At 37.8% G+C, this 26305-nt stretch overlaps 1 protein-coding gene across 1 annotated transcript; it reads right to left on the bottom strand.

Annotated features, from left to right (window-relative positions):
• Window positions 1–579: 579 nt before the first annotated feature.
• LOC148500832 (pancreatic alpha-amylase-like) lies at window positions 580–25117 on the bottom strand. The gene is made up of 10 exons (XM_088451315.1): window positions 24938–25117; window positions 10895–11041; window positions 9429–9626; window positions 5634–5864; window positions 3790–3923; window positions 3411–3533; window positions 2784–2883; window positions 2575–2696; window positions 1575–1700; window positions 580–769 (listed from the first exon to the last, which is right to left on the bottom strand). Exons 1-10 carry the CDS (start codon window positions 25103–25105, stop codon window positions 580–582), a joined length of 1539 nt encoding a protein of 512 aa, XP_088307441.1. The 5' UTR covers window positions 25106–25117.
• Window positions 25118–26305: the final 1188 nt, after the last annotated feature.

Genomic DNA, 26305 nt, shown 5'->3' with positions numbered 1-26305 from the left:
AGATTCTTATTTACTTACCAAAACTCTCATCTACTCTATCATTACCTCTCTACTGTAGCCTTCTCATGTCTAGCATCCATCACTTCTCTTCTTGTCTATCCCCCTCATCCATCTGTAAGCTCTTGCACTTTTCTTCCTTTACATCTTCTATATCATCTATTACCCACCTGGCTTATTGCATTGTACTGTATGCACTGGTTTTTTTGCTTCTTTACGATACCATCTTTTATGCTGTATGGTGTTATGCTTCCAGTATGTCCTCCTCTTTGCCTGCTCTTTGTTATGTAATCTCGGTTATACATGTTGTACTTTCCAATAGTACAGAGCAGTGGATTATTTGACAATAATAATCATAATAATAATAATAATAATAATAATAATAATTACTTTATTGGGTGATGATCATGTTAATATAAAGATTATTAAAGGCAATGCAAGTACAGTGAGAGAACATTTTAGTATAATGTTGTAAAAGATAGGATCTGTATTTGTGTAAATGTTAACCCAGTTTTCCCCAGAACAGAGGGTTCACTTCTCTGCATGTGGAACCGAAGTTCTGATTCTCATTTCTTTGACATATTATAGTCTGGCATCAACGTGAATAGCAGCAAATGGGTCTTCATCTTCGTTGCTTATCTGGAAGCGAGCAGAGCCATTGCTGTCTACACTGATTTGCCGACCAGTACAGCTAGAACCCTCCTTTTGTCCTGAGATTACATCACAGTAGGTACCAGCTGGAAGACCAGTATACAGGGTGACATCCATGTACCTGTAAAATTCAACAGATGTTATGTCTTTATGAAAACATTCATATTTAATCATTTCATATAAAGAATGTATTTTTTATAGTACACAGAGCCCTGATTTCAGGTTCCATTCTGTTTATTGAAATATTTTTATCATCTTCTCATCCCACATAATAAATAATTTACAGTATTAACTAAAGATCAGCAGGAGATGTTTCCTTGGGGTAGGGTATGAAATCCTCCTGTCGGGATACCACTGGTCAGAATACCGACAGTGGCATTCCAACAGCCAGATTCCTGACAGCCATAGAGAACAGTTGTAAGTATTTTTCTAACCCTTTCCCTAACCCCTACCCTAATCCTTCCTCCCCAGTCCTAACCTTAACCTCCCCCCTAGTGCCTAAATGTAACCTCCCTGCACCCTAAACCTAACACCCCCTCCCCAGTGCCTAAACCTAACCTCCCCATAGTGCCTAAACCTAACCTCCCCCTCTCAGCAACCTAATCCTAACACTATCTCCCCAGTACCTAACCCTCCCCCTAATGTCTAACCCTAACCCTGCTACCTAACCCTAACCTCCCCCTAACACCCCAATACTTACCTTTGGGATGCCGGCGGCCGGGATACTGGTGCCGGGATCCCAACCTGATGGGAATTCGGCATCCCACACGCCGGGATGCTGACTACATCTCATTTCCCTGATTATTGGTTCCAAATTCACAGAGATCAGATTCTTTTTCATCTGCAAAATATTTCTCCCTTTGCCTATTTGTGAAACCTTACAAAAGAGCCAGCATTCATCGAAATGACAAGTAAAATTCACCTACCAGTCATCATTGTTAAATACAATGAATCCTCTGTCTCCACGACCAAATGCTACTTGATTATCTCCATTGTCCCACCAGTTAGAGAAGGACTGTCCATCCACTACATTACGGAATATTGCCATGTTCCTTAATAGATAAATATCACAATGATTGGAATACATGAACAAAGCGTCATTTTAACTTAATATTCTTTATAATAAAGCTTTACTACTGTATAATAACGCTAAACAGTGACTAAAACATCTCATAGATAGTTACAACCAAGAGTGGATTGACCATAGGGTTCACCAGGATTTTATTGGTGGGCCACTGCCTGATGGGGCTGCCTGTTGGCCCAGTAATTTTCTACCCTTTTATTTTAACCTTATAGAGAAGGGACGTGTGAATTTGATGGTGCAGTAGGTGTTCAATTTTAAAAGAAGGTATGATATAGTGCAGTGCTGTGCTGTCCAGATTTGCCATGGACCAACCCAGACTAAAAGAAACAGCCCCCTCAATTATGTGACTGGGTAACAGACAATCAGTCTGTCTGTCATTGTAATAAAATTAATCCAGCAGAGCTTCTAAACTCTGGATTGCTGTGTACAGTGTCTGTGTTACAAGGAGACTGCACTTTGGCCGGGCATGTTTTGCTACTAGAGTGTTGTGGACAATAGGAGGCAGATCTGTGAAAGGGCTGGGCATGGAATGTGCCTAGCAAGTTATGTGATTTTCTCTACTAGTCACACAGACTTTGCAGGAAGTACAATATAACATTGTATATACTAAATGCATACTTATACTCAGTGATACTGTAGTTCAGCAAGTTGTTTACTAGACAAATACAACCTGTAGCTGCTGAAGAATGACAAGTCCCAGCATGCAGCCACAGGAAGCCTTTGTTCATAATTTCACATGTGCTCTGTTCTTACTTATGTACAGTTTTACGTAGTTCAGTAATAGCTGGATATATTGTCACCCCAATTTTGAATATATATAAAATTGTGATAAAACTACTCACTTAATTTGTCGCCACCTGTGCTCACAGACCCAGTCATCGCCGCAAGTGCCATCTCCATTAATAGGCACAGGTTTTGTGGTACCATCAGAGTAACTTGGAGGTCCAATCCAGTCATTGATATCCTGCACAAGAAAGGGACCATATTGAATTGTTTTCTAGTTATTGTGGCTTTTTCAACAGTCATTCTTAGGAAATAGGTTTAATATCACCTTGCCATCCACCCAGTTCCTTGGCCATCTGTAACTGGACATGATACGTGTGAACCCATAGGGATGAGCCAACATGAAGCCAACACCCATCTTGTAAAGTCTGCAAAGAGAGAATTAATTAAAATGGAAACAGGTCCGATATGTAGTGCTCTTCCTGTACTTGAAATAATACATAGTACTGTGTTAAAAATTATGCATAATTACTCTAAAATATGCTGATAAACATCAAACTCATTATTCTTTCTGGAACTTTTAATTAGGACAGTGTTACAGTTACAGATATAAGCATCTTGCATCATTTACATTTCTATGTCACTGATTTGTCGCCATTTATTTTATTATATCAGGAAATAATACTTAAGACTACATTTAATATATTTATAAAATTATATTTAAAGGCAAACACAAAGAAGCTTGTTTCACATAGCATTATCTACCCATAGAATACTTGACAGTTGTGTAGTTTTAAGGAATCTATTGTAACTTAGTTTTTCACAATTTCCAAAATTATTAAATGTTTTGCAGTAATGTATGCAATCTTGTACAAAATATATCATTATGAATATGTACCACCATCCACATACTTGCAAATATTGTGATCTTGAACTTATCTAAATGTAAATTTACCGAGCATCAAAGAAGGTGAGGATGGAGGCTCCTCCAGCACCATGACCTCTCTGGTTATCGTGGTTGTCTACAAAGACCAGAGCTCTGTCATTGGCCATGAAACCCCAGCCTTCTCCCCAGTTCCTAGAGAGAAAGGACAATAATCAGAATATAATATGCAAATGTATATTTAAATAAGATTTTAGCAATCTCCTAAATTTACCTGGGATTTTTAAATGTTAGCATTCCACCATATAGCATGTTATATCTATGAGTTTTGCAAAATAGTTTTATCCTCCGTTTATTTTTGTATTATACCCATGTTCCTTGGGGTTGAATGATATATTGTCTAATAGCTAAATCTCTTTCCACTTTTAATTCAGTGTCCTTTTAGTCTTACCTCAGATATGCCATCTTTTCTCCATTCCACTTGCGAATGACTGTTCCAAGCTTGGCACCATATTTAAATTCTGTTATTCTTCCAATTCCCAAATATTCCGTGAATGAAATGCCTTCGCCTCCCAGATCAATGACCTTATAGTAATAAGATTTGAAAAACAAACTTAAAATGACTGTAAGTCATACTTTCACAGGAAGAACACACATTATTGCAAACAGAATCACACTTAATGTTTTGAACACAAAAAGTATCATCTGAAGTTTGTAATAATATATTAAATCGTCTTAGATAGATTATAAATTTGTTGGTATGGAAAACAAATAAGATATTTAAACAAGTATAACAAACTGAAGCATTAACTGAGGACCTGATCCAGAGATGATCGCCATTTCAATGTTCCTTCAATTGAGTGATTTTTTGCGCATGTGTGAGTAGTCCAAGAAATCCTTCCTGAGAAGGGTATGCGATCCCGGGGCTTATCAGGATGGAGACTGGGAGGTGAACTAAAGTGATTGCAAAAAGAGCTGTTTTATGGGCGTATTATGGGAGTGTAATGGGCGTGACTGAGAATGCTGCTGCATTCCCAATCGCAAATCCACAGCTTCAGAGGCCATGTTTAGTTGGATTAGAGGAAAGAAGATAGCGTAGACCTAGCCTACCACAACTGTGGACCGATGTTGCATTGATGTTGGAATTTTTACAATCTCCTTTGCAAATGCACAGGCCATAGAGACTGAAAGTGGGTGTCTCAACACTCGTACACTCCATCGCACCATCCCACACAAAAGGAAGGCTGAGATTAGCATTTGCACTGCGGCTGCATTACCAACCATCTATGAATTAGGCCCTGAGTAAATAAAAAATTGACAAAAAAAATATTATTTTATTCTAGGTATACATTTTATCCTGTGTATTTCAAATATAATTCTAACTTTTCTTATTCAATCATAATTTGTATGGTTTCTCTCTTTTAATTAATTTTATATAGTGTATATTTTTAGCTAGTCATAAAACAGGGGTTTTATGTTTTATGTTTATATTTAAACCTCTATCTTTGCAAAGTATACTGTGTGTACAGTACTGTAATGTGTAAATGTGTTTTAAATGCATACAGAAAAACATGCTATCAACATAAACTGGATGCTTACCAAGCATGAGTTTGCCAGCAATTACTGAAACCTTTCTATGAATTCTTTATACATAAGATTTAGTAATTCCTTATCTGTATAATATTTTATTGTTGTTTATTAGCAAAAATGACCAATAATATTAAATATATCAGAACAAATGATCTTTACTATAGACATACTGTTTTCACAATCAAAATCAAACTAAACAGGTAAGGTTAAAAAAAACACTTTTCTAAATTTACAAATATCTGTTTTTGGGGTATTTTCTTAAGGTTTGTTTGGACAATTGTCTTTTTGTGTTCAAGCTCTGCAGCACTTGCATTAAGCTAATGGCCCAATATCAGTTTTTAATAAGCTGGTTTTTAGACTAGTAACATTGGTGTTTTCTGAGATGTGTACTCTATGTACTAAATTGTGTCTCACTGTATACTTTTCACACCATTTGCATATAAATTCCAACAGATCAAAATTATTTTGTTTCTATTCTAATGCACATAGTTTGTATTAAATGGGAGTTGATGTTATTTTATTCCCTATCGGTATTAGCAAAATTAAGATGTTAATACTGAATGTAACTTTTGGATTATACTTCAAATTAAGTTACCCACAGTACCAAGACAATGATTACATCTGCAAGTTTCTTGTTAATATTCTTGAATCCGACAATAATGTCAATAAGGAATGTTTTGTGTAAATTCACATATGTAAGATCACCTCTTGGAAGATGAAAGGTCTGGTTCCACCAGCGAACCATTGTGTATTCAGGTTATTAAGTCTGTCTACAACAATTTTAAGGTCCCCAGGCCACATGTGTTTAGCAGCATCAATTCGGAATCCTGCCACTCCAATGTTGATAAGACTGTTCAAATAATCAACAATCTTCCCACGGACATATTCCTTCTCAAGGGCAAGGTCCAGAAGGCCGACAAGACGGCAATCTCTCACCTATACAAAGAAAAGGCAACTTAAAGTAATGTTTTTGTTGGCTATCCTTGTATTCTTGGATATGTATACATTATATATGGCATAATTTACCATTATAATAATATTACCATACAGTGAGGTACTCAGAAAAATTACGTCAGTAGAATACCTAATAACAACTGCACCAATAGAGGTGTGATCCTCAAATTACAGTTGCTAAAAAAATATTTGCCCATTTACCCTGTTTGATATTTTTAAAATGTTATATTCTTACTTCATGGGATCATAATAGACTTACTTAGAGATTTTTGTATATGATCAACAAAAAACTCTATAATTTCAAATAAAATGTTCTTAAATAATTAGAAAAAACAGACCATACATATTTCATTATATAAATGCCATCTTATTATAAATTGGAAGGGATACCTTTAGCTGCAAATTCAGCCTTTATTGAATCTATTTTGTAAGCCTCATTTACTCAATATAGCTTGAGTTGCACCAGGTTGAATAGAGACCGCTAAAGGACAGCAATTTTCAAATCATTCTACAGTTTCTCAATGGGATATGTATCAAGCAATGGAGAGATATAAAGTTGAGAAGCTGCCTAGAGCAACCAATTAGCTTCTAACTGTCATTTCATAGACTGACAAACTAAATGACAGTAGGAAGCTGATTGGTTGCTTTGAGAAACTTCTCAAGTTTCTTTCCAAGGCTTGGTACATCAATTCTCAATGAGATTATAATCCAAACTTTTGCCACCCTAGGACATTCAAATGTGCTTTCTGATTTGGATCATTGTCTAGTTGGGATATCTCCTCCCAAGGCCAGAAGCAGGTTTTTCTCAATGTTCTGTATATATCACACCCACATCCATTTTATCCATATAATATTTCTCTACAGTACTTGATATGTTAGTTTCATATTTTCAGGCAAACAGATATTTTCTGTGTTGACTTTAATACTGTATTTATTTTTGCCATCATCATATAAAGAACAACTTCCCCCATCTATGACGTGTAAATCTTCCTCTGCAAAGTTGCCATAAACCTCTTGGTGATAGAGTGCCCTTTATGTAAGAATGCTAATTTTTTGAGGATGTAGAGTTGTAGGCAAATTTGTAAGAAAGAAAAATTGTACAATGATTTACAATATTCAGGTGCAATAGGTTAATTTCCTTTTCTCCCCTCCTCTCCTCCTTAACCATCTCTAACCTTCTTTTTTACCATATGTCTTTCCCATGTATTATTCAGTATCTCTCTTTCCACCCCAACCCATATTTCTTTCTCCTTTCCTCTTCTTTTCCTGACTCACCTTTCTGTTAATAATGCTCACCTGGCTTTATTCTGGTACCATCCTTCCTCCACCTATCATCTACCCAAGGACTGGACCACTAAGTTCCTTTTTTTGCCACTACCCCCTTATTGCTCCTCTCCACTGTCCACATACTTTATTTATTAAAAAGGTCTGCAACACATAAATAATATTAGGTATTTGCAATGGACCTGCTGCACAGCAATCCCCAAAGGATTCTATGGAGCTGCATTGTTACTGCATGTAACAGCGTATCTTTCCAGAGCTTGTCTCTGATGGGCACAATCATCAATAGATGGCAATGTCTACAGAATCCTATGGGCTTCTGTGTTTTAAAAAACACTGAAGAGAAATCCTACTGATACTTCTCCATTCCATGTGGCTGGTGGCCACGCAAGCACATTTGTTCACTAGTGCAAGCAGGATCTGACTGGTCCACAGGAGTACAGGGGAAATCCCTGGTGGGCCCCACTGCCTGAGAATCCCACCTCCTCCTCTATGGGTGGAGCAGGGTCATGGATTAACATGGGTGCTTGATTTGTTTCTATGGAAACTACACTAAGATTAGAGAAATGTATAAACACAGCGCACTGGGTGAACTAATGGTTACGGTGAGCTGCTGAATAGAAGGGTGTCCTCCCTTTTATTCTGAACACATATATAAACAATCGAACATTCAGCGCTAAACCTTAATGTGTATATGGTTAGTGACCATAGATAGAGGAATAATATACAAATAACAACATGAATACGAATATAGTTTTACTTAATGGATGCTTGAAATTCAACCAATGTATTATTAGACATGGAATTAATCAATAATATAAGACATACGAGTACATGTACAAATATTAAAAACCGTAAGTGCTTGATGTGCACTACCTGGTATTGTGTCAAATACCCTACTGAAATCTCACACTGATTGCACTATACTGAGACCTTGCTAATGCAAAAACAAATGGAAATGTCAATGGTCAGTGGTTGGCGTGGAATGGGGGAAAGAGGTTAGCAGCGTCCCACTAACTCTTGCAGTGCATGTAATATGAATATCTTTGTTTGACAAGCTAGGTGAAGTGATGTCTAATCCTGTTGCAATGTTGATGGTGGCTGCAGATATCTTCTGGTCAGGTAGGAGGAGACCACTTTGGACTGGGGTACAGGGGCTCCGGACTGGGGTGTTGGCTAGCAGCCTGAGTGAGTGATACGTCTAATGAAAGACTGTATCCTGCACCCTTGCCTCTGTGGCCTCACAAACCCCTGTCTGGAGAGGGGAACCGCTGGATGAGACCGCTCACGACCACAGCCTGCTTCCCCCTCCGATATAGAGACTCACCTGTCTGCCTGTTGCTGCTTGTGGCAGGATCCTTCCTCTTTCCATCAATGTCCTCTGGTTGGCGAGCAAGGGTGCTCAGCGTCAGCGTCCTGGATTCCTGCTTCTTCCGGACTATGTGATCGGGGCCGCTCACGTGATGCGTCTGTGTGTGGTCTCCCTTTGCCTTTTCTACCCAGATTTGTGAAGTCATGCATAGAAGTATATGAAATGCCCGTGGCAGTATTGCAAGTGAAGGTATTACACTTTTGTTTCATTAGTCATTTGAATAAGGCATATTTTAAGAAAAAGTCGCTGTGGGACTCATGGCTTAGCTAAGTCGAAAAGTCCATATCACGCAAACTAGAAATATATTTGACATGATTTGAATAAAAGTGAATTCAACACATCTGTATGTAAAAGGGTGCAAGATCTGTGAACTGGCATGATCTGTGTCATTAAAGCAGCAATAATTTAAAAGGCAAATCATCTCGGTTTTGTCTTTTAAGTTATTACCACTTTAAATCTACAGCCTTAATCGCCAAGACCACAATGGTTAACATATCTTGCAATCTATTACTTATATCCCTTTGTGTGTGTTCATTGACAATGAGTGTCAGCTGTAATGTTTGCCGTTTTGTACTAATTTAAATGTGTTGGAGCCACATGCATAACATGTCAACATACTGTAGTCATGCAGCGAAACTTAAGGGTAACAGCATATAGGGTAAGGGAAAGTGGGTGGCTTTGGGAATCTGGAAAATGTTGGTAATGGTGGGCATCTTTTCTTGCAATGGGATCTGTGAGTGATGGGTGCATGGGGATATGCTCACGTGCAACAACTTTCAGACTATACTGTGCATATACAAGATGGACAGCAACCAGAATTATATTATAGAATTCTAATACATAAGTAAAACAAAAATAGAAAGATAGATGTACATATATTTAAATTTTCTCACCTGATAAGGATCATTGTAGTCCTCAATTTCCCCACTGCCTGTACTGCACTTGCCATCATTAAAGTCCAAGTAAGAATATGGAACAGAAGGGAACTCTTCTGTATTAGCATTGAAATAGCTACCACAAGCTGAATAAGTACCCTCACCACCTCCAGCTCCACACATGTGGTTTATGACAACATCCACATAGATATGGACCTAGGACATAGGAGTGAAAGGATAATACTGTGTGAAGTAGTCAAGTCAGCAGATATACACAATATTTGAAATTGAATATCTACTCTAAAATTGCATTAGAAATAACCATATATATTTTGGTAAGATTCATAGATTTTTTCCTTTCTTTAGTGTATCATACAGTAGAATCCGATTATCCAAGCTAATTGTGACTGAGGGTACTGTAGCTCACACAGATTATAGTCAGTTTGTATGAATAACTGGACATGTATTCAAATATGTACAGTATATCTGTTTTTTGTGTTGATGGTTTTTTTGCTAATGTTATGATACAATTTAGATTTTATGGGCTAATATACAATTGTATAAATTATTTAATCAGTGCATCAATAAGAAAACAAAATATTGAACTGTTTAACTGTATATACAAACAAAATATGTATAGGTATAACAACTGTACATATGAACATAGATCATATTTGGATAATTGGAGTTTTAGATAATTGTCATCCTACTGTATACATGTTTTAATTTTGATGATTTGGTAAGCACGGCAAGCAGTGCTGATATGGAACAAATTTTTGTAATGGAAAAGTTAAATTTTTGTTGTGGTGATTTCACCCGCATGGGAAACACGGATACCGCCTATAATTAGCTAATGCCAGAGGAGGCACTCTATTGACAACCATATCATGCGGAGGTGAGAGGTTTAACTTCCCCCTTCTTGATTTATGTGTTGTTGGTTATTAAGTCACATTTTGGGTCTACCCCTGTTTTTTTTTGTGCTTCATGTAGCAGACCATTGTACATGTTTCATTATAGCATGACTGAACTAAAATATTACTAGAATTACTTTTTTTCCAGCATAGGTAATGCTACAATTTTTTTCATGAAAGACAGGGTCAGTTATCATGGACTGTTCGGTGTAATGAGACATGTATTTTGTCTTAGAATCTCAGAGGTGTAATTTACCATAAATGTCAAGAGAATTTTAGTTTATACTAGTAATACAACTCTCTGCCTTCAATAAAAACGTTATTGTATGATATGAACTAAATAAAATGATTTAGTTATTAGCATTTTGTGTTTATTTACTGCAGTCCATGTTTCAAAATTGGTTTCATTTTTAATTTCTACACATTATGCATTTCTTTGTCAAGTCTTTGCTTTACTGTATCAACATTTTAAATGACCTTCTCTATCAATTTGTCAAAGGAGAAGATTGGTAGCACTGTTACATTGCCTATTCCTTATGGTGATATAGTTACCATCCAATATATTGCACTTACCCCAACATTGTTGCATCTGGTCACCATGTCTTGAAGTTGCTGTTGATTACCAGAACGGGAACAGAGGTTGTAGCCAATAGGCTGATACCTTTGATACCATGGTCTCCAGGGATTGTCAAGAACAATGTTCTCATTTGGTGGTGAAAGCTGAAAATCCATGAACAATATTACTACATGAAACTATGTAACTTATTACTGCATGTTTTTATTTCAGATGAATTCAATTTTTTAACGTGGATCTACACTAGCATTGTAGGAAGTTACAAAAATAATGTTCACTGCGAATAATGTACAGTTTGGCTCAATATTGCAGATCACTGAAAATATTAACTTTTTTATTTTGCTGTTTGTGAATCATAATTTGATAAACTCAGATGGCACACACTGCTGTTTCGGTGCCTGAGGGAACAGAATATAAGCAAACCAGCACTCTGAGGCCCATTTATCAATAAATATTTGCAACTTATTCCACAAAAACATCCACTTTCTGGGGGTAACCGCCAATATTTAGAATGTATGACAGAGGGACTGCAGCAGATATCTCTGATACCTGCTGCGATCCCTCTTTTCCTGCCGGTAGCCGCAACCCCCATAGGTTTCTAAAGGGGTTCAATGCTGCCATATTTACCAACTTCCGGAATGTGTTGAATTCCGGAGATTGGCTCTCACAGCTTCCACCATCTGAAGAAGGTGGTAACCCACTGTAACCTATGGGCTACACTTTGCAGATTTAGCTGGTCCCACGGAACCCTCCCTGGCAACGGTGGCCACACATGTGCGGTCAGCAGGACTGTGCATGTGCAATAGCCTCAGGAGCATTCAGAGAACATTGCAGAGAAGGGTTTCTTTCAGTGCCCCATGGCTTTGTGGGTGCCAGTTAATACATGCCACTGGTAAAAATCGCATCCTGCAATGCAATCTTGGGCAATAACATTGTGCCCAGATTGCACTGGAAATGTGATTTTTGATAACTGCCCCCTCTATGTGATTCACCAGTTGTCTGCATCCAGCAATGGCACAATCGAGGACCAATCAGCTGGCAGTCATAACATCAAACCCCATTCCAGTGCCTGGAGGACACAGTGCTAAACAGCTCAAGGGAGCAGCATAGTGGAGATTAAGCAGTCGGCAGTTATTGACATAATCTCTGCTTCAATGGATCTAGTTAACCCAGTGCCATCACAGAATGGAGTCCCATCAGAATTCTGATTCACCATTTTGGTGTACCTATTGTATCAAACAATAGAATTCTCCAAGCAAACAGCATTTACTTACACAGTTAGGTGCTAATTGGTCCTGGAACCATACTGTGGAAAGGATACTTGTGGACGATTTTTCCTTGGAGGGGCAATACAGTCCCAGTATAAAGTTTGGAATGTCCTAATACACACAGGCTTTGCCATCCCATGGGATTTACACTTACTTAGTCTCTATATGTGTGAAAATTGTTGATTTTGTATTTTAGATATTTTAAATTATCTTTATTGTGTCTGTTAAAACTTAACATCTAATAAATCCTTTATAGTAATGCCAAAGTAATTGTGGCTATTCTAACTAGCACTCCACACTCTCTATAAACTTTCTATTTTTAGTAGGTAACAGAACCTACTGTGGGAGCTGCCATTTTGAATGGTTATTAATGAATTTGGTAGATAAGCACACCATTTATTTCTTTTTCCTCTATGTAACACTAGGTATGTAATTTATGCGTCATGATGCACATGTTCTAAACAATGTGTTGGGAAGACAACAAGGAGTATTAAAACATGGTGGGGGAAATGTGTTAGGAATATAAAAAGGGGGTTTGAGGGCTATTCTTTCTCCCTGCATTTTAAAGAGAAACATGGCAGTTCGTTGAACCATATTACAATTTTCTAGAGGATCATGAGTGTTTTTCATAACTGGAGAACAAATGACAAATGATAGGGAGAAGAGTCTTGCAAGACACGAGATGCGATGGATCTATGATTTAGACGCCTTAACACCACAGGGTCTAAACATGAAAATCAAATAGTTTTTAAAGCTACAGTACAGATGTGTCCTCATGCATATGTCATCATGCACCTTTTCTTTTTTGCTTCATTTGGCCTGAGACGCCAGCACGGCTAAAATGCGCCACGACGAGTAGTAATTAGATACAGTAGCTCCCAATTTTTTTTCCAGCAAAAGTATTTGTATTAAGTATCAGATTAAAGTTTCAAATTTTAAGAAAAAGCACAAGGCGTTGCTTATTCACAGATTTAAAGGCATGGCACATTTAGCCATATGGTTCGATTTTAGGAAAGGTGTATGTGGACCAGGGGCATTTTAAGGGAGGAGGGGGCCCGTGTGCACTCCTCGTGCAGGGCCCCCTCCTCTCTCCCTGGTGGCTGGCAGCCAACTGACGCGGCTGGCCAGCCACCGGAGCATTAGTAGACTCCGGGCACTAGAGTGTGCCCGGAGTCAACTGTGCATGCGCAGAACGCCGGAAAATGGCCGCAGTGGCCTTTTTCCCGCGTTCTGCGCATGTGCAGTAGACTCCAGGCTCACTCTAGTGCCCAGAGTCTACTGCTCATGCGCAGAACAGCGGAAAAATGGCTGCAGTGCGTGTGTATTATTTGAGGCTGAAAATGTGTTAGTTTCATAAACTGACGATGATGCAGATAAAGTAGTTGTTGATCATCTAGAGTTCAATAGCCTCCCTGCTGAAACTCCAGTGAATCTATTCCATAGGGTATTACATCTAAAGGTGCCCACACACATACCGATACACTTACGATCCGAGGATGTGTCCAGTTTCCCTTGAAACTCTCCCCGGCAGCTCAGCACATCATCTGCACATGATATGCTGTCCAATCTTCATCCGATCTCCTGCAGCCAGACTTTTTTATAGTGCATTGTGTCCTAGATTGTCAGATCTGCCGTACAGCTTGGCCGATCTGACGATGCGTTGTGCGACCTGAGGGGGCCCGCATCGCATCGTGATAGTGAGTGGGGACTCATGATTTGGGCATTTTTTACCCGATCCGTCGTTCCGATGTGTCGGAATTGGCCAGATTGGGTAAAAAATCGCTATGTATGTGGGCAGCTTAAAAAAGAGGAAGACTAAAATGTTCTTAGATGGTCAATTCCTCTCCAAGTGTTACACTGAGGAACAAAAGAAAAAAAAATTTCTTGCCAAAGATATAAGTTTTAAGAGTACTGGCAGGTCCTATTATCGCATTTGATCTTCGCTATAGCTGAATTGGTTCCAGTTTTCAAATAATTAAAAATTTATAAAATTCAATTATTTTCTCCATTTGAAGTACCTTAATAGTCTAGTCCTGCTTTACTTAACAGAATATACTTAGTTTTGCTTTTTTAACAACTACCCTCTTTCAACAATAACAAGAATTTGTTTTATTTGTGATAACGTAGCTGGTAGTCACACATTCAAATTTCACTAACGCTTGGAAGAGGCATGGCAGTGCACTGCTGAGCCTACCGGGACATCCTCAGACCACAGCCACGTCTCCTTCCAGCATACAGAGAGAAGCAACGGATAGGACTGAGTGATGCAGTTAGCACACCTCCTGTTCCTTTGTTCGGCCTTCTCTCTTCCCAACGCAACAAATTTCCCGCCGTTTGGGCTTGTTTTGTTCAGTATGTCCTCAGCTTTTGTTGGGAGTTAGCACTGAATGTGTGAAACAAAACGTTTTTGCTGTAAAAATTAGTTCTTATCAGGGCCTGTGTACTAATAACCCTGATGTTTTTTGTTATATTTGTGGCAAATATAGTGTTGCAAAAGAAATAAAAAATATAACTGTATTCATAAAACAAGCATATCAAGCTTATTTTGGACATCACATAATCCAGCAAGGCCAGATTTGCGTGCCTCATGTAAAACCTGCATGGAATCACTCCACAATTGGACTAAAGGTGATCGAAAAGGACCTAATTTCGGCATACCTATGATGTGGTGTGGGCCAAAAGATCACTTGAGTGACTGCTATTTTTGTGCTGTAAATATGAAGGGTATGAATCAATTTAAGAAACACAAATGAGAATACCCAAAGTATGAATTCTGCAAAACAACCAATACCACATAGCGAAGATTTACCTGTACCATCATTCAGTTCTTTGTGCGAAGTTGAATGTGATGATGTGGACATGTTAATTTCATCCAGTGCACTGCAGATGGAAGTGAATTTGAGGAAAGTTCCTCTACTCCAAACAAATTTTCTCAAAAGGAACTAAATGATTTAATTCGTGACTTGAATTTATCGAAAAAAGGAGCTGAGCTTTTAGCATCCAGACTTCAAGAAAAGCACTGTCTTGAGCCGGATGTTACTATAATGTTGTATCAAAATAGAGAGCAAGCCATAATGCCGTTCTTTAGCCAAGAGAACAATCTTGTGTATTTCAACAATATTCCGGAACTTCTCCAGATGATGGGCTTACCAGAATATCGAGCAGAAGACTGGCGGCTCTTTTTGGATAGTTCTAAAAGGAGCTTAAAATGCGTATTACTGCGCAATGGAAATATATTTGCGTCGATTCCTATCGGTCATTCAACAAAACTTAAAGAACAGTATGAAAATATCAAGTTAGTCTTATTCTCAGCATCAGTGGTCTGCTTGTGTCGATTTAAAAATGGTAAACTTTCTTCTTGGGCAGCAAAGTGGATATAATAAGTATCCTTGTCACATATGCTTATGGGATAGTCGTACAAAACAAAAGCACTGGCATCAAACTGTATGGCCTCCAAGAGAAGTTATAACTGTAGGAAAAGCCAACATCATTCATCAGCCCTTCATTGACAGGAAAAAAAAATCATACTTCCACCTCTCAATATCAAACTGGGCTTAATGAAACAATTTGTAAAAGCATTGGACAAGTCAGGCGATTGTTTCTTGTTTATTTGTCAAACATTTCCATCTCTTAGTATTGAAAAATTAAAAGCAGGAATTTTTGACAGCCTACAGATATGGAAACTGGTGTAGGATCCACATTTTACCACATCTTACCACATCTATGACTGAAACCGAATCTGAAGCATGGCTGAGTCAGGCAGGCAACTATCATAAATTAGTCCACAACATGCTAAAATGTTTAGAGAAAGTAAGTGCCAACATGTGTATTAAAGTACATTTTTTGTACAGCCATTTAGATCACTTCCCGTCCAATCTAAGAGATTTAGGCCATGAACAGGGTGAACGGTTCTACCAGGATATTCAAGTAATGGAAGAAAGATCTCAAGAAAGGTGGTTACCGATTACTGTTAGAGTCTGCAGAGGGACTGCCCGCAACAAGAATACAACAGAAAATCCTGCAAAAAACGGTAATCATAGCTTCCTAACACTTATGTATGTAATTATCCTGTGTCTTTTTATAACATTTAATGAATCAAATTTAATCAGAATAAAAAAATATATTTTTAACTATTTTATCATTGATTAATTTAATTTTTCAGATATATTAAAGACTTATGGATATCTCAAAAACTAGAGCCAATTGAAAAATAAGCATGGTATATTCATAATCAGGAGCATAAAATTAATCGAAATCGACTCTTAAATCCCTGTCAACAGATTGACTGTTCCCCAGTGTTATAGATCTAAAAAAATAGCCTAGGGTTTCAGAGTGAATAATGTCCCCACCATTGAGAGATCCAATGCTGCTTTTTGCAGCAAATGGTGTGGGGTGTTGAACAAATGCTCACTCAATTTGTTTTTGTTAGTGATTGAGGAAGTTGGCAGTGAACTGGTTAAAGTACGTGAAGAAATTGATAAGTTTGATACACAGAACCAACCACTACATAAATCTGATAAAACAGAGAACTAGTGTAACATATTACTAGATGTATAAGAATTAGTTGATTTAATTTAAACATAAGAAGTTCAGACCATGAATAATGACTATGCAACTCGCCAGGTATATAAGTGGTTAACAGGTGGTTCAGGGAGTGGAAGCTGCCAATGAGCAAGACCCTTTCACTGTAGGTACAATACCGTGACTGACTCCTCCTCCTCACAGTCCACATCTGACACAGTCACCTCAGCTCCCCTACCACTGAGTAGTCATTTAGACCATCATCCCAGAGTACAATATGATTTATCCCTGCAGAACATGCAAGCCCTATCCATGGCAAGGGGGGCACAAGGTGAAGAGGCAGGAGGAAGAGGATGTAAATTTAGTATTTAATCTGTCAGATTATTCATGACTAGTCCACCTAGTCCACCTGGTCACTCCGTGACCAGTGTGTATTGCCGACCATCGGAGCTACACGTGGCTTGCCACTGTTGCACCGGGATTGTGAAGGCTCTGCTGCTACTACCTACCACTACATTTGGCCAGCCAGCTGGAGTTACATGCTGCTGGACTCATTGCATTGCCGCACCTGGACCATACAGGCTATGCTGCTGGACACTGAAATTTGCCACTTATAGGTGAGAGCTTCTTTACATCTATCCAGCATCCACCTCTATTTTAATTTCCATCCTTATTATCAGTGTGCCTGGAATACTCATACTCCATTGGGACAATTGTCGTTCCTAGGCTAAGTAACATAGGAGACCTCCCAAAGAGGGAAGAACGTCCAATACTTCAGCCTACCCGGAATATATCTATTGAAATATTATCCATACATGCATGCTAACTTTATTAATTAGTGCAGCACTGATATTCAGTACAGTAATTGGTGATACCTGCGCAGTTAGTATGGAAGATGGGTGGTGTTTCATATGGTAGTGATACGATAAGGCCCAAGTGCTTGAAAAGATAATTTATTCCTCAATATTAATAATGCTTAGTAGGTAGAAAAATATGGGATCTGCAGGTAGTCACAATGCTACCAGACTCCCAATTTATCTACAACAAACCAAATGGACGTGAGTGGTGAAGGGGGGGAAGGAAATTCTGATATAATAATGTCAATAGTCCACCTTCCTTATCGGAATGTGATGAGTCCAGGGGTTTGGAAATAAATCAAAAAGGTGGGGGCGAGAAATGTAAAAGTTATCTGCAAGAAAAAACAGTAAACAATTCCAGGGTGTTGCGCTCTGGAGGGTCAGCGTCCCCTGCCCTCCGGTCCGACAACTTACCCTTATCTTCTAAGGTTCCTGCTTCTTCATCTGTGGCTCCTGCGGGATGGGTGCAGACTGGCACTGTGAATCTTCTTGCGGATGCACCTTTGGCGGTGGGGCGGCCTGAGTCTCGGGATACCGTTAGGTCATGCAAACCTCCACCAGTCTGCACCCGTCCCGCAGGAGCCACGGATGAAGAATCAGGAACCTTAGATGATAAGGGTAAGTTTTCGGACCGTAGGGACGGGACGCCGCCACTCCAGAGCGCAACATCCAGGAATTGTTTACTGTATATTCTTGCAGATAACTTTTACATTTCTCGCCCCCCACCTTTTTGATTTATTCCCAAACCCCTGGACTCATCTCCTTCCGATCAGGAAGGTGGACGATTGACATTATTATATCAGAATTTCCTCCCCCCCCCTTACGTCACTCACGTCCTTTTGATTTGTTGTAGATAAATTGAGAGTCTGGTAGCATTGTGACTACCTGCAGATCTCATATCTTTCTACCTACTAAGCATTATTAATATTGAGGCATAAATTATCTTTTCAAACACTTGGGCCTTATAGTATCACTAACATATGAAACACCACCCATCTTCCATACTATTAAGCGCAGGTATTACCAATTACTGTACTCTATTTCATTAAGGGACTTAGGATAGACCCTTCTATACCAGCAACTCCTAACATAGAAAGTGTGCGCAGGTTCCCACAATCATTGAATTGTAGCACTGATATTGGTTTATCCTCTTTATGCTCCTGCTTCTATTTTTAAATGTATTGAAGCTTATTATGTGTATTGATGTTATGTTTTATGTCAATTATTAAATTCACTCATTGATCGAAGGGCAATGAGTATTTTGCACTGTGAATTATATCTATTTTCTCCAGTTCCTTGTGAATTCTGTTGGGAGTTTTGACACAACTCCCCACAGCTGCATGACTGGTGCCCTATTGTTTTTATTAACTATTTATTCAATTACATAATAGTGCCTATATAAAGGGGTTTCTTTTGGTTTGTTCTATAAACCAGGCCTGTTTGACCTACAGTCTTTCAATCCTAGCATAGGCACCTTTCAACACGTAACTGAAGTTGACTTTAAAAGTAAAACCCCTAAGAAATAATATGGAAATCTGTCTGTTGACCAACAACAGGCCCTAATGTCACTTAAGAGGAATGATGTGATAGTGGTACGCCCCACCGGTAAGGGTGGGGTGATTGTAACCAAAATACATTGGACTACGATAAGGCAGTAGGACAAGGGTGGCTTGATGACCGGATGTCAAACTTCCTTAAGGTTGAATACTCCCTATGTCCTTGTTTATATATACTACCAAAAGTGCACAAGACATTGATATATCCCCCTGGCAGATCTATTATTTCTACCAGGGGTTCTGTCTTGCAGCCTTTGTCGGTGTTTCTTGATAGTTTCCTAAAGAGATTGGTTCCATTAATACCTAGTTATCTAAAGGATACAAGTGACTTTTGTGGGAAAATGCATTCCTTGAGTAACTTGCATAACAAGAGTTTACTGGTGTCACTTGATGTATCATCATTGTACATGATAATACCCATGGGTCTGGTATAGAATCAGTATGTAATTGATGATTAACTCAGTATGGACAAGACCACCTATTGAGTTTATTCTACATCTTCTAGAAGTGGTCCTTACTAATAATCATTATATGTACAATGGGGATAGCCCTGTAATGGGTTCCAATCTGGTGCCCATGTACATGAACATCTTTATGCATAATCATGAATCTACTTATGTTTTACATGGTACATTGATTGGTTATTATTAGAGATTTAATGACAATATTTTTGTAATCTAGAATGACACTGAGTACAAATGTAATAAAATGGTAATTGAATTTAACAACTTGCAAAGTACAGTAAGGATTACACACAAGGCAAGTCCTCTCTCACTTAATTTTCTTGACTTGACGGTATTCCGTGGAGGTGCCCAGTTGGGAATAACTCTGTTCCACAAAGACAAAACAGTAATACATTGCGATATGCTTCTAGTAACCATCCACCAAGATGAAAGGACAGTTTGCCGATATCTCAATTTCTGAAAGTAACTCAATCGGCTAAAGGATCTGCTAAAGGCAGAAAGCAAGATTATAGAAATTAAGGAACGAATCCTGACAAGAAGTTATTCCAAAAGAACTGTTGAGAGAGGAATAGAGCAAGACTATTCAGTGCACCATAAAGAAAGAGAATGGTCAGATGATCAAAGTTACTGAATATGATGAAAAATCTCTGTTGGTTGCAAAGTCCATAAGGAAACATTGGCCTATAATAGCCTCTGACATAGCATTTGGCAAAATTGTACAAAAAAACCCATGATATGTCCATTATGGCAGCCCTCAGTCTGATAATACATGTTGGAATACACAGAAACCAGGATGTGTGAGATGCAGTGGATGTGCAACATGCAGATACCTGATCCCAACAAGATATGCAACAAACTACACTGCCTGATTCATTTTATCATTTATCTCTTGATGTGCCAGTGTGGCCTGGCTTATGTTGGGATGTCTACGCAGACATTCTGGGTAAAGCTGGCCAACCACTGCTGCTCTATTAGACAAGCACTCTCAACTAGCAGTACTGACAAACCAGTTGTGAGCCATTTTCTCCTGTGTGGACATCAAGTGGCAAGTCTGAATTGCCGTATCATAGAATGAGTCCCTAAATCCAAGAGGAGTAGTGACTATGCACTCTTTCTGAAAAATTGGAGGCAAAATGGATTTTCTACATTGACACCATTGCCACCAAGGGCCTTAAACAATGTAATCACTTAAATATCTATTTGAGATAAGAAATAAATTTACAATTGTAGAGAAAAAATGTATTGCGAAGTACACATGAAGGTGATCATGATACAGTATAAAAAAATATTTTTTTGTGTGTATTATTTCTTCTGTGCTATTTTAGTGAACAGGCACTATACTCTGTTTTCTGTATACCATATGGTATATAATTTTATATTAATATGTTACTCATTTTTTGTTTTTAAAACAAAAACATTAGGTGCCTCCTAGTGCACAAAATCTTTCAAAAAACACCAATGTGAGCCAAATGAATATGTGATAATATGAGTGGCCCCATACCAAAAATAAATATAAATGTAGATAATAATAATACTCCTAATAATAATAGGGACCATGATAATTTTTGAGACATCAGTTTAAATTTTTCCAGATAGCCAATGGATGATCTCAATAAACTGAAACCAGGCGATCCTAGCATACCAAGTGTAACATATACAATTTATTACTAGATAAAAATGCAAATGTACAATAGTTAATATCAAATTTAGATTATCTGAGCAAATAGATATCATGGAGTCTACAATTGTCACTTAATTTCCATAAACTGGATCAGGATATCAACCCAATGCATTAAATCTCTGACAATGAGTTGTTGTCTGTAGGACTTTATCAGGGTTAAATCTATTATAAAGTTAAAGTCTTTTTGTTATTATATAAAACTATTTTTCCAAAAATGTCCTCAAAATTTTAATTTTTTTAACTATCAAACTATGTTAATAATATCTATTTATACCTGATCCAGTATAATCTTATAAAATGTTCTTAATAATTTTATACTTACTCATGTTTAAATAGTTATTATTTACAAAATTTCATAATAATACAAATCTACAATTTTGGTGATATTTTAAAAAAAAATGTTAGCCAGATAAGGACCGTATTCAATTAGTCGCGAAAAGTCCCATACTTTTCGCATGGTGTACTTTACGCCGACATCGCTGGTTTTCAATGCAAAACAGTATCACGAGCATCCCCGCTTATACCCGTATTCAATTCGAAATCGGCGAAAACGAGACCCGATGAAACTGTAAAACTGTATGCGAAAAGTGCTGTCAGAATTTTGGAAATCAGCCTGTCACCCCCCAAAAGATGCAATTACATTGGCGTTAACTCTATTTACCCACGAATAGGCATGCTGAAGGTATTTGGGGTACTTACATTTTCTCAATAGCTGCTATTTAGCGCCTTTGCAGAAGTGGTGAAGAATAGCATTTTGCAGGTTTTTTGGAAGAAAATAAGTAGTCCCAGCAAATTTAGGGGTACCTGAAAATGGGTGCAAGCATATTTTTAAGTTGCTAAAGTGAATTTTTAAAAATCTTAAAAAATCCACCTTCCGCATGCGCCTGCAAACTTAAAAACACCTAGGGCATACTTGGGGACCCCCCCCCGGAGTCCTATTTCACTAGTTTTTAAGTTTCACCCCAACTTTTCTACTTTTTCATCCCCAAAACAAAAGTACTTTTTTGGGGTGATCTAAGGACTTTTTAAAACTTTTTTTATGCAGTTTACTTTTGGGGGTCTGTCCCAAGGATGCAGGGGGGGTTCCCGCAGCTTTGTACCCCAAAACCCCAATTGTGACAATTTTTTTGATACCTATTCATAGGCGAAAATTTAACGCATGTCTCATTGCATTGAGTTTTCGCACCAGCGAAAAGTCTTTGGAATTAAATATGGAAGAAACTTTTTGCATGGTGACATGATGGCACCGGCAATACTTCTCCGCAGAAACGGACTTATCGTGGCTAATTGAATATGGCCCTAAGTGGTTCAAAAGATTGCTGCTTTAAATCCTGCAGCAAATATGCAATTTTAACAAATTATTTTATTATATTACACAATTTTTATTAATTACAGTAAATTAAATTATTCAGCATGTACATTCTCTCTACAACATTCAAAATTACAGACTAATTTTAGTCAATTTCTTTTTAACCCACTGGCATTAAATATTTACAGTATTATGGAAACTAGTATCATCAATATATTTGAGTGCTTTGAGACAAATTAGCTGCAACATAATTAGCTGCAACATTTCAGTAAATCATTGTAATCAGCATGTCGATATTCATAATGTCAACATTTAAGTTGACACCATAATGTTGACATTCAAAATGTTGACATTCAAACTGTTGACAGTTATAAAGTTCACACTGACAATATGTCGACATGTTCAAAATGTTGTCATTATGAATGTGAACACATGCAATTAGGGTTAGAGTTATGGTTAGAATAAGGCTGCGATTAAGGTTAAGGTTAGATTTAAACTGCAAGTAGGGTTAGGGTTAGGCTGCAATTAGGGTTAGGCTAAAATATGAGTTTCAACAGCCAATCACTTTGTTGACATATTGAATAGGTTGACATTTTGTCAATGTCAACATTGTGAATGACAGCATGTTAAATGCTGACATTCTTAACATGTTGTCATTTTGACCATGTCAAACTGCTTTATTTCTATATTACAAACCATAGGCAGCATAAACAATTGAAATGGAGTTGGACTGATTCCTAATTTATTTTGTTTTGAACTTATATAAGTGATCACTGAGAATATGAAGGAGTCTCTTCAGCCCATGTATACCTAAATACTAACTACTTGGCTTTTACATTTGTTATTGAGTCTTCATCTAGCTTCTTATTGTATATTATTAGTTTCATATTGTTCTTAAATGCTAATTTGACATTTTGATATTATATTGACTTAAGTGGTTTTTTTTCTTTATTTTCCTGGGATGTTGTGCACTAGATTTCCTTGTAGATAATGGTGAAACAGACACAAAAGTTTTTATCCAGCAATTTATTTGCACATTTTATATATTAAAAAAATCTTAAAGTATTTCACAAGTATCCATTTAAAGCAACTATATATATGTATGTGGTCCTGACGACGGGGTTGTATCCGACATGTGTTGACTTTGTAATACACGGACATTTGTTTGCTTCAAGTCTCTTATTGCCGTTCTTTTTGGTGGAGTTTCTGTATGAAAACTATCGAATTATGCACCGGGCCCATTTAACCCTTTGGAGGGAGTGCTGGCAATTGGTGGATTATATGTATATATATATATATATATATATATATATACACGTTAATATATTTATACCACACTTCAGAGAATAATAATGTGCTAATGGTTTGCTCCTATTGTCCAAACACAACAATATATGTTGAATAAAACTTATATTTATAGAATATATCATGTATTGGAATTTATATAGTCACTGCATTTACTCAGCGGTTGGTTATATAACTGCAGTAGCTGTTACAATATTGGATTGCAAACCTGTGATAGAAAACTGTCCATTTCTCATGGATTACTGATGGAGCTGGCTATGCATGTGTTATTACTGGAGACAAATCTCCCCATCCGTATTCAAGCCCCCGCTCCTATATTGCGAAGTATACTTCTCCTTTGCTCAGCGTGAACATCTCCCATGTTTGAACACCGCTGCAGAGAACGGCGAAGCTGGCTTGCAACCTGCCAGAAAGAGCTCCAGTGAGATCACTTACCGCTGACCTCCAGGCGCTTTCTCCGTTCACTAGTTAATCACTCTGCTGTTAGTGCTGTGCAGAAGAATACGCTGCAATACAGGAGTGGGGCTTGAATATAGATGGGGAGATTTGTCTCCAGTAACAACACATGCCCAGCCAGCTCCATCGGTAATCCGTGAGAAATGAACAGTTTTCTATCACAGGTTTGCAATCCAATATAGTAACAACTACTGCAGTCATATAAACAGATGCTGAGTAAATGCAGTGACTATATACATTTCAACACATGATATATTCTCTAAATATAAGATTTATTCAACATATATTGTTGTGCTTGCACAATAGGAGCAATCCATTAGCATATTATTATTCTCTGAAGTAGGGTAAAAATATATTAACTTGTACTTACAATATATATAGTTGCTTTAAATGGATACTTATTAAATGTTTTAAGATTTTTTAATATATCAAATGTGCCTAAAAATTGCTGGATAAAAATTTTTGCATCTGTTTCACCAATATAGCGCTGTGTTTCTTTTAAAATGCTGTTGTTATTTTGGGCTGGCTACCCATACCCAGCTGTTTGAAACAATACACCTACCCAGCACCTGGGATATATTTAGATTTTAGTATACAGTATATGTTTAGATTATTGCTTACTAACCTGGACTCCTCCAAATCCATTGGGCCCCAAGTATCGCTCGCACTCTGCTGCAATGTCATCCCATCTCCACTCAAAAAGGTGAACGATAGATGTTCGTCCTGCTCTTGTGTTGGGATTGTATTGAGCTGAGCATAGCCCAACAGCCACCAACACAAGAAGGAGTTTCATCTTCCTTGCCAATGTGACACCCTGCACATGCTGTGTGTTCTTTTAAACTGTAGGTGTTATGTAACACTTTGTGTTCTCAATTGACCACCTGTCACTGTTTCTTGTGATAGAAAAAGCCAGCTGATGATGCTATGGAAATTCCCACAAGTAGAAATATTTTTATTTTATTTCTATAACAAAAACACAGCAAGAGAGTATAATATTAAGAGGCGTATATATAATGAAATATTTGCAGTATATTCCCCAAAAATAGCCTTTTTTGGGAGGTACCTGCAAATATTAAGGATCCCCCAGATGTACTATGGAGAGTTCATAGCAGATATCTCTGATATCTGTCATGGCCCCTCAATTTTAATCCACAAATGAAACCCCATTGGTTGTTACAGTATGTAAGCCTTTATGCTGCCAGATTTACATTCCAGAGCTTGGCCCCGATAGGTAATGCCATCTCCAGATGGCATTATCCTATAGAAGCCTATAGGCTACTACTGTATTTAACAAATTTTTACTGAGAAGGATCGTTCAGTTACCTCTCCGTCAGCCTCCAGTAACACATGGTTCCGTTGATGGGTGTGCATGCGCAGTGTGTGCCAAGTACCCAAACCAGGAAACAATTTGATAGATTAACACAATCATGCTGCTTCCAGTTCTTCACCAGGATGGACACTAGTAAGAGCACATCTCCTGGCAAAAGCAGACTAGTAAATTTTCATGTTGAGAATTACACAAAAAATATTTATCACATCCACATAAAAATCATGGCTTGTGATAAATATGCATCCAAGAAGACATCTACACCCTAAAATTCTGACAAATTACTTAAATATCTTTAAGCAAATACTTTTTTTTGTGTTCCTGCACCTTAAGAATTGATAAGGCATTTAACAATTTATTAGAAAATTGGGTATATGTGTTCTGCGCTCTGATATGAATATAAGCTGCTCAGTATTAATAATTCAGAATAGAAGACACGCTGTACTCATGGACCCGGGAAAGTTATCTGACACCATTTCCCAGGTGACTAAACATACTGACCGGAGAGACTACATGCAAGTCCAAGGTAAGGGCTAGTGTTAGAAGTCATAGTCCATGGACATCTAATATAATCAGTGACTAGGTGATACTGCTCACTAACACCACATCCCAGAATGACCTTTAAACAATGCATTGATTATTTTTATTTTCATTTTTGTTATTTTT

This window comes from Taudactylus pleione, unplaced genomic scaffold, assembly GCF_031769625.1.
Source record: "Taudactylus pleione unplaced genomic scaffold, aTauple2 ptg000546l, whole genome shotgun sequence".
Classification (NCBI taxonomy): domain Eukaryota; kingdom Metazoa; phylum Chordata; class Amphibia; order Anura; family Myobatrachidae; genus Taudactylus; species Taudactylus pleione.
This window is presented reverse-complemented; position numbering and strand designations above follow the sequence as displayed.